At 46.6% G+C, this 9,553-nt stretch overlaps 1 protein-coding gene across 1 annotated transcript; it reads right to left on the bottom strand.

The window, feature by feature from the left end:
* Positions 1-446: 446 nt before the first annotated feature.
* On the bottom strand, positions 447-2,601 carry LOC136511120 (cytochrome P450 89A2-like). Its single transcript, XM_066505319.1, has 3 exons — positions 2,522-2,601; positions 1,878-2,414; positions 447-773 (listed from the first exon to the last, which is right to left on the bottom strand). Exons 1-3 carry the CDS (start codon positions 2,588-2,590, stop codon positions 447-449), a joined length of 933 nt encoding a protein of 310 aa, XP_066361416.1. The 5' UTR covers positions 2,591-2,601.
* Between the last annotated feature and the right edge of the window lie 6,952 nt (positions 2,602-9,553).

The following is a 9,553-nucleotide window of genomic DNA, read 5'->3' as shown; positions in this document are numbered from 1 at the left end:
TTCACCGTGATATATAGGGAGAAAATATAGATCAGTAGATGATCTCAGCAACAACATTAGTTCACCATATTGGTTGCACTATGCATATAGGGATACATGCATCTAAATAAAAAAGAGAAGAATCCTGATCTAGTGCAAGGTGCTAATGGCAGCCGTCTTTATATTCACGAACCCTCTATATGTCTCTCTTCGAGCAATAATAATACAGTTTCCATTACATTGGTGAGGAACTCTCCACCATGCATTTTTGTGGTTTATTATGGTTATTTTTACTGACAAACTTGAAAACAACACTAAAAGACATATATGATCCTCGGTCTTATTGAAGGCACAAAGGCATTATATTATATATATGGACCTTTTGCTTGGACGCCTCCCAGACACATCACCGCCCATATAGCATGGAGAGGCCAACAAGCGAACATCAACAGCCCCTGTATGCGCCGTCATGGTATGGTAAGTGAGCCTTCGATCGGCACAGCTCGTGCTCGCAGGGGGTTGGACATGGTGGTGAAGAACCCATGGTCCGCCTTGAGATCCACCTCTTCTTCCCCTTCAATCGCACGCCACTCGAAGGCCGTGATCAGATTCGCGAGGAAGTACTCTAGGTGAAGCATGGCGTATCCCATGCCCGGGCAGATCCTTCGTCCGGCCCCAAACGGCATCATCATCACCTTCGTTGCCTCCTTGCTGCCGATGGTCAACCGCGCGCCTTCCCCTTCCCCGCCAGGCATGAACCTGTCCGGGATGAACTCTTCTGGAGATGTCCATATCTGTTGAAATTTCAAGGACATGGTATTTTAACTATAGTTAGACAAAATGACAAGGTGTAATAAACTGTTATACTTTCAGTTCTCACCAAGTTGATCAATTGGTGGACTAGTTGGAGTTGGCAAACTATATATTCAGTTCTCGTTAATTTGAGCGTCTATATCAACAAGCCCTTCAAAATATAGCGGACCAGTCCTGTCTGAATTGTTTGATTAAGTTATCATCTCCTTTCGACGAAAGTTATTAAGCCTACCGTTGACTTGTAGTTTTCTTTTCGAAAGTGGATGAACACGGACTTATAAAAAATGTGTTATCAGTTATTTTTAGGTCATGATTAGTTGCATAAAATGTATCCGAACTAAGATGGAATCTTGCCTCTATATATACTATACTGGTACATACGTAATAGTGGCATAAAATTTGACCTCACCCGTTTTTCACTACTTGATGAATAATATAACCATTCAAATATTTTTATTGCCTTGAGACGCTCAAATCACAAAATCTATAATTTAGCTAGCTAATAAACAGTAAAATCTACTCCCTCCTTTTTAAATTGTAGTAAGTCGGCATAGCCTTTACTTCTAGATATACATTTATGTTTAGATAATTAAACTTATGAATCTAAAAAAAGTAAAACGACTTATAGTATTGAATAGAGGGAGTATAATTTATTAGCCAGCTCTAAGAGTTTTTCTAAAATTTACTCTGTAGTCTCTACATCATAATTTGTCATTTGAGTAATAAAAATCATTTTTATATCTTTGTACCCTCCAACAACTTTTATATATCTTATTCGCACTCTAAAGAGTCATCCTTCCTCTTCATCTTTGGCTAGCGAGCAATCTAAAATATAGAATTCCCATATTTAGAGATCTAGTTAAAAAGGTTTTCGAATGATATTTTTTCACCAAATCACCAAAATCTTTATTCAAAATAATCAGCAGGGAACTAAAGAATCTCGTGAAGTTGATTATAGATTTTACTGTTTATTACGAAGTGGAACGTGGTAGTTTGACGTTGAGGGCTGGGGAGTGGAACGTGATAGTTTGACATTGAGGGCCGGCGCATGTTTTGGCAGTTTTGCTTGGCACTATTTTGCGTACCTTGGCATCTCTACCGATAGCTTCGAGAGAGAAGTTGACCAAAGTACCCCGCGTGACGAGCTTGCTACCGACCACCGCGTCGCTGCTCATGTGTCGCTGAACCGAGGGCACAGGCGGGTGCCGCCGCAGCGACTCCATCACTACCGCCCGCAGGTACGCGCACGCCTCACCGCCGGCGGCGGCTTCCACCTCGCTGCGAAGCCGGCTCTGGATATCGGGCCGCCGCACCAGGTTCGCCAGCGTCCACTCCAGCACGGCGAGCACTGTCCCCGTCGCCGCGCCGAGGTACTCCGACACGAGACCCACCATCTCACCGTCAGAGAGCTTCCGCCGCCGGCGCGGGTCGCCTTCCACAGGGACCTCGAGGTCTAGGAGAGTGTCCACGTACGTTGTCGTCGTCACCGTCGTCCCTGTGCCACTGCCACCAACACGGTGCCGCTCCTGGCATGCTCTTATCAACGGAATATACATCTCTTCTTGCCTCCGGCGGGAGTGAACCAGCTGTTCCCATCTATCCCGGTACACCAGCCTCGCGACCTGCACGCGCAGAGGATGAGTTGAACGAGCAAAATTTATCCAGTCCAGAAGAAAACGATGATGTTTTCGTGTGCGCGCATGGGGTGCATGCAGTGGACGAACCTCACCTTCTTAAACGTGGCGAAGACGCGGAAGCTGGGGAGGATGCGGAGGAACTCCTGTTGCGCCGCGCGCATGGCCTCGACAAGCTCGCCGTCCACGCCGTCGCCGAAGCATGTGTCCACGTTGAGCGAGAACAGGGCGGCGTACAGGCATTCGCGGACGGGGACCACGCCGCTGCCGGCGGCGGTGGCAGAGCGCGCGGCGACGTCGGAAACGAGGGCGGCGAGCGCCCGCTCGCGGTGGGTCTCCGCGCGCGCAAGCCCCCTGACGGGGTGGAATGCCTCGGAGCTGAGGTTGCGGCGGAGCGCGACCCAGTGCGGGCCGTACGGCACGGTGGTGATGATGTGGATGCGGCCCCGCGAGATGATGGTGGTGGCCCCGGCACCGGCAGGGCGGTCGGAGAAGGCGTCGGCGCTCCGAACGAGCGCATCCACCGCGACGGCGCCGTCTCCGATGGCGATCGTCGGTACGTCGTCTCCTAGGCGGATGCCGAGGAGGCCAAGGATGGATTCCCTGGTGATCGCCGTTTGCCACGGCCGCTTCTTTGTGCTGAGCTGCCTGACGAGGTTGCAAACAATCGCAACTATCAAGGCGGCAAATGAAAGAATAAACGGTGACGCCGCGGCAGGCACCATGCCGCCTACCATGCTCGTGCTCGTGGCTTTCGATAACGCACGACCTTCAGAAATGCTTGTCTCAACCAATTTACTGATATGTAGAGGTAGGTGCTTGGAAGACATTTGTATTTTTTTTTGAAAGGACAAGTTGGGAATTTGATATTTGTGCGTCGAGTCATTAATTTTTCGCCAATTTGTCAATAAATTAAATTATATGGTGTAAATTGAATGGTGCCCACATTAGAAAACTTTGGTGATTTGTTAATTGGCTCAAATAATTGACACACCTAACATAATATCTTAGTAATTACTAGGGTGGTCCACACAAATAGTGTGTTAGAATAAATAAAATACCATGGCTATAGTCCTATAATATATTTTTATATACTATATTACAGCTTCTTTCATTAAAAAAAGAGTAGAACAGCTCATGCTACAACAAATAAATTAAAGTACTAGCAATCTAATCTAAATTAAATTTGAGATTCTTGCACATATGCCCAACCAAAGTTTTGAATATAGTTATATATAGGCCGAGATTGTGACTATAAACAGCCCAACAAAAGCCGGGTACAAGTTTCACCGGTTTTCTTTTCTCTTACATTAGTCTCTCCGGTGTTGCTTGTTATTCTCACATATGATATGACGGCTTTTCATTCTCAACAACAGTAGTTTAGGCAGATTTTTTTTTTTTGGGGGGGGGGGGGGGGGGGGGGGGGAGGAGGGCATATTCCTCATATTTAACCTATGGCGGGGAGCAATGTCTTGGTGTCGGGTACCATAAAAAGGGGTCCTCTAGGCAAAAACCAAAAAAATCGTTTAGACCCTGTCAAAATCAAAGCTAGGAGACAACTACTGGCTAACCCCCACCTTGTCCGAGGCTACCGATTCTCCGTCTCGCTCGAGGCCTCGGACGGGGAACCGATTCTCCGTCTCGCTCGAGGCCTCGCACGTAAGGCCTCGGACGGGGAACCGATTCTCCGTCTCGCTCGAGGCCTCGCACGTACGTAAGGCCTTGGACGGAGAACCGATTCTCCATCTCGCTCGAGGCCTTGCGCGTAAGGCCTCGGACGGGGAACCGATTCTCCGTCTCTCTCGAGGCCTCGCACGTAAGGCCTCGGACGAGTTGCCGATTCTCCGCCTCGCTCGAGGCCGGCTCGGCAACAACCCCGTCACCTCCGCCTCGACCGATCTCCCTGACAGAACGTCACGTCCAATTAATGCGACCAACCACTCCCGCGACGTCAGCTAGACGACGGCTCGACACAGCGGAGTGACCGACGAGATGGGAAGTCGCATCAACACCATGCCGTCCGGGACAGGACGGGGTAGGGGCTATCGGACGCTGTGCTCGATACTGTACCCACGATCGACGCCCGTACTGCACTGTGCTACCTAATTCCTGCTCCAAGGACAATGCGGCGTGGGGAGTCAAGTCTGGGTCACTGTAGCCTCAGAATCAGTGTGCAGGACCAACTGCTCCATCCGAGCCTCAGCAATCCGCTTCAGGGTCTCGGCAGCCTCGGATTCGTGCCCGCCGAGCCCCCCACGATGGCTCGGCCTCGGCACCAACTGAGCCTCAGCTCTTTACGCTGTCGACACACAATGACCGGCACGTTGTCCGTCATGCCCTGCGTCAAGCTATCACTGGAGCTCCCACGTCGCATAGAATCGGGCGTGGCCGGCGCGTCGCTCCAGTGCATCAAGGACAAAGACCGCTCCGTCGACCATGCCGCCACAGTGACAAGCTACAGGGCTCGGAAACGCCACCTCCGCTCATAGGACACCGCGTAGCAAACACATGTATCACCCCTGTCCCCCCTTCAACTATAAAAGGGAGAGACCGGGGCCGTTTCTAGGGAGGACACGCACAGATAGATGGGGAAAGACATAAACAAACACTCACAGGACACAGAAGGACGAACATAGACACACGAGCTCACAAGTTCACGAACTGACGCATAGACGCTCAGACGAACACACGCTCAACACTCTGTAACATGCATGCTTCCTTGCTACCTGAGATCAACATCTCAAGCAATCCACCCCGCTCCACGCAGAGACCTGGGATTAGCTGCCTCTCTCGCCCTGCTTGTAACCCCCTACTACAAGCACCTCGATTCAAGGAATACAAGATCGATGTTAACACTGGATTTTGGTCAATTCTGGAAGATGACAGGTAGGCCCACATGTGGGGAGAAGGGTGTTCGGCAAACAACGCAAGCGGTCGGCTAAATGCTTGTGCGGTCGGTTATTCTGGAAGGCGGTAACTCCATTCGGGAAAACAGAAGATGGCAGGCAAGACCGATCGGAAAGATGAGAGTTGTATTAATAAAGGAATTTATAAGTTTAGGGTAAGGAATCGTAAGTTTCCAAGTTTGTTTAGAAGTTCCTTTGTAGATCGTAGTCCTTTGGGACTCACATTTTGTCTAGGGTATAAATATTGACCCTCGACCATTGTAATAAGGGTACACAATCAAATCAATACAACCGGCCCCGTGCCAACTTTCGAGTCCTCTTGTCGTGTCGTCGAGTTCTTCGAGAGGAGTCATCGATCCGTCGACCTCCGTAAGTTCCGACAACCTTGTTATCATGTTTAGTATCATGCGGTGGATTTAGACATGGTGCAAGTAGTCTTGTTTGCTTTCAATGGTCGTGCGGCGGATCTTTGCTTGACAATCAAGAAGTCTTTGCTTATGCTTCGTTTATGAGTGGATACCGTGCGGCAGGCGTTTACTCACATGCTTAGTGAAAGCGAGATAGTTATCGGCTCTATATTAGATATGGCAAATCTAAATAGATTCATTAAGTTATCCAGTGTTGCATGTTCTAAATTTCTTATATATTTGTAACACACTTCTGCCCAATCTAGATTGATATTGTTCGGCCTTCTTTCTCTTGTGGTTTTATTCGTGCTTCAACGATCATTGTTTATCTTTATATTACCCTTGCAAAATAGATAACATACTCATAGTGGCTGAATTGTCTTAATCTAGGTTGTCACATGTTGCGGGTTCATGCATGTTAATCACGTTTAAGCTTTAACGAAACTAGGTGTCGTGCGGCAGATGCAGGTTTTAGTTTAGTTTAATCGCTTTTATTTGTATGTTCCTTCTTCATGGATCCCAATTCGGCTGGATTGCCGAGTTTGGTTATGCATTAACTCATAATTAATTTCACTTGTTCAAACATGTCTTCCCATGCACATGCATTCGGCAATTAGGTCTTTACGTGCATTTACCCTACGATTCGCTGAATGGTTTATGAACTTGTTGGCAGACAGCTCTCTATAGCCGTATGTCGTTGTAAGTGGCTTCAGGGCCGTATATGTGGAACTGTCCGGTATTACCTGACATGTTCCGGTTTGACATTTAATTGTTTTATCTCTTGTTAGTTTTTAGGTCAAACTGACTGGCACGCTTCCGGATCACGAAACACCCGGGAACCCGATTGAAGCTACGCTTTTCGGCTTGCTGTGTGTGAGACACAGTGCGTCACATTTTGTGTCAACACACTTTTTGGCACGCCCGGTGGGACCATCAAGATGGCATCTGAGATCAACAATGATCATGTTCTGGATGTAAGCATGGCAGAATTGCCAGATAATTACAAGGAGTTAGTGCTACAAGCATGTGAGCAATACCAACGGAAGTGCTTGATGTCTTTTTCCAAAAACAAGAGCAATAAAGTATTTCAAAAGCAATCAATGCCAAGAGTTCTTCTTCCGCATCAAACTGATTACACTGAAGAGGAGGATGCTCAGAAGATGGCAGCCCTGGTTTATAAAGCTATGGGAGAAACCATGACAAACCATCACACAGCTTTTCTGAATACCTTTCGGGCAATCATGATCAGTACTTTTGGCCCAATGGTTGATAAATACTTCGAGGAAAATGTTGGACCACTCAGTGGGCCGACGCTTTTCAATGTTCCAAAGCATCAAGAGAAGTCTGTTGGAAAAGAAGTAGCGTCGCCTTCAAATATAGGTGGATTGACTCACACTGAAAAGCAATCACATCCCACCTATGGCCAGGTGACATTTGGTACCACAGGAGAAGTGCCACTTTCAGCTTATAGAGTTTCTCCAGCATCAAACAGATTGCAGAAGAATATGTATGGAGATGGATATCAAGAATTTACTGATTACAGTGCTATCAATGCTGTGCCAAATCCAGGGTATAGAAGTGTTTCAGGATTGCCTTCTGGAGTGCAAGTGCAAGGAAATCAGGATCCAGGCATTGATGTTTTGATGCACAGGATGGCTGATATGATGCAAAATCAGTTCGGCTTGAAGCCAAAGAATCAATCCTATTCATACAAATCTCCTTATCCAGAATGGTACAACAGAGTGGCATTACCTCCAAGGGTGAAGCCTCCAACAGATTTGACCAAGTTTTCTGGTCAAGATGATACTAGTACCATAGAGCATGTCAGTCGGTACTTAATGCAGCTTGGAGAAGCTGCTTCAGATGAAGCATGGAGGATTCGATATTTTCCTTTGTCTCTTACAGGACCGGCTTTCACGTGGTTCACATCTCTACCAGCTCATTCCATTGGTACGTGGGCAGAACTAGAGCAGAAGTTTCATTCATATTTCTATACGGGTACTAATGAGAAGAAATTGGTTGATCTCATGAGTCTGAGGATGAGAACAAATGAAACACCATTGGAGTATCTTCGTAGATTTAGAGAGACCAAGAATATGTGTTATTCTCTAAATTTACCAGATAATCAACTACCTGGGATTGCTATAGCAGGAATGCTGCCGAATATCAGGGAGAAGTTGTTCGGTTTAGAGTTTGATGATCTCGGTCAACTTGCACAGCGTTTAGCAGCTATGAGTAATCAAGCCCAAGGATTCAGGAGAGATAATCGCTTTCAGAAGAACAATGCCACTAATGAAGTGTATCAGGGCTTTCTGGATGAAGCGACTGAGTATATTGATGAAGATGAGATAGCTGCAGCTGAGTTAAATTGGGCAAAGGAACCCACTCAAGTTAGTCAACGCTAGTTGAAACAACAAAAGGGAACCTATGATTTTGATGTTACTAAGGCAGATAGACTTTTTGCATTGTTGATAAAGGAAGGACGCGTCAAGCTACCAGAAGGACATCCTATGTTACGTCCTGAAGGAGTGAAAGACAAAAAGTATTGTGGTTTCCATAACACTAATTCTCACTCTATCAATGATTGCCGAGTGTTCAGGATACGGATCCAGAAAGCTATCCAAGAGGGACATTTGAGGTTTGATGGCAAGATGAAAATTGATGATCAGCCTTTTCCACAAAATATGATTTCTTTCTCTGTGAATATGGTCTCTGCCAATGATCTCAAAGGTAAAGGCAAGGTGAAAGTGTTGACTTCCGATAGAGCAAAAGAAAGTGGTGCTGTTGACCCGGATCGGCAAATCACCAGTAGAGAGCTGCAGCATCGAGTTCGGTTTCAGAATAGCCGAACCGAGAAAGGTCAAACTTCCAAACCCAGAGTCACATCACGTATCTTGCTAAACAAGTGGCAGAAAGAACAAGAGAAAGAATACTGTAAGAAGCAATGGTTTATGGAAGAATGCCGGAGGTATGAAGAAGAAGTATACCGAAGGGAACGAGAAGAATACATGACAGAACAGGAGCAGTCTCATTGGGGTTGTTCGTTCTTTAGGCATTGTTGGAATGAAGGTTTGAGGTTGCCTGCAAGAAATAATTGTCCGGAGTGTAGTGCTCAGTACTCCGAGTATAGGCAATCTCGAGTCAACCGCCGTCCCGTCTATGAAAGACTTGGAATGAAGGTTCCTGAAGATGATCGGCGCTTAAAAATAGGTGGCTTTGAGAATCAGCAAAGGAAAAGAGTTGCAGGTTCAGGTTGGATTCATGATAGAGTGCATGATGAAGAAGCTGACTTCTGTGAATACGTGTGGCAAAAAGGACAGTGGTGTCCTCCAGGCCTAAGGAAAAGCCAGAAAAGAAGAGTACAACGATTGAGGAATAGGGAGTTGGGACAAGAAGTTACCGAAACAAAGCAAATTTGGCGTCCTAAAAAGAAGCCTGATGGATGTGGTCCTTCGGCTAATACTTGCATGGCTTTCTTCCTCCCATCAGAATTTATAGCTCCCGAAAGCCAAGATGTCCAAGAGGAGGTGTACTCTGATTTTGATGAAAGTGAATGTCAGGATTTGATGGCTCAGCTTGTATTAACACAGCAAGCTGTTTTTGACAAACCAATCAAGAATCGTCACTTGAGACCACTCTATTTAAAAGGATATGTTAATGGCAAGCCTTTGACCAAGATGTTTGTTGATGGAGGGGCTGCTATCAATATCATGCCTTATACTACCTTCAGGAAACTTGGGATGACTAATGAAGAATTGTTGAAAACTGACATGGTGCTCAGGGACTTTGCTGGCAATCCTTCTGATACCCGAGG

This window comes from Miscanthus floridulus, chromosome 16, assembly GCF_019320115.1.
Source record: "Miscanthus floridulus cultivar M001 chromosome 16, ASM1932011v1, whole genome shotgun sequence".
Taxonomy (NCBI): Eukaryota; Viridiplantae; Streptophyta; class Magnoliopsida; order Poales; family Poaceae; genus Miscanthus; species Miscanthus floridulus.
Note: the sequence above shows the minus strand (reverse complement) of the source record. Positions and strands in the feature narration are given on the sequence as shown.

Coding starts and splice junctions, on each gene's coding strand:
- LOC136511120 (XM_066505319.1), bottom strand. CDS start 2,590: ATGCGCGCGGCGCAACAGGAGTTCCTCCGCATCCTCCCCAGCTTCCGC. Junction 2,415..2,521: donor TCTTCGCCACGTTTAAGAAG/GTGAGGTTCGTC, acceptor CTGCGCGTGCAG/GTCGCGAGGCTGGTGTACCG. Junction 774..1,877: donor CTATCGGTAGAGATGCCAAG/GTACGCAAAATA, acceptor AAATTTCAACAG/ATATGGACATCTCCAGAAGA.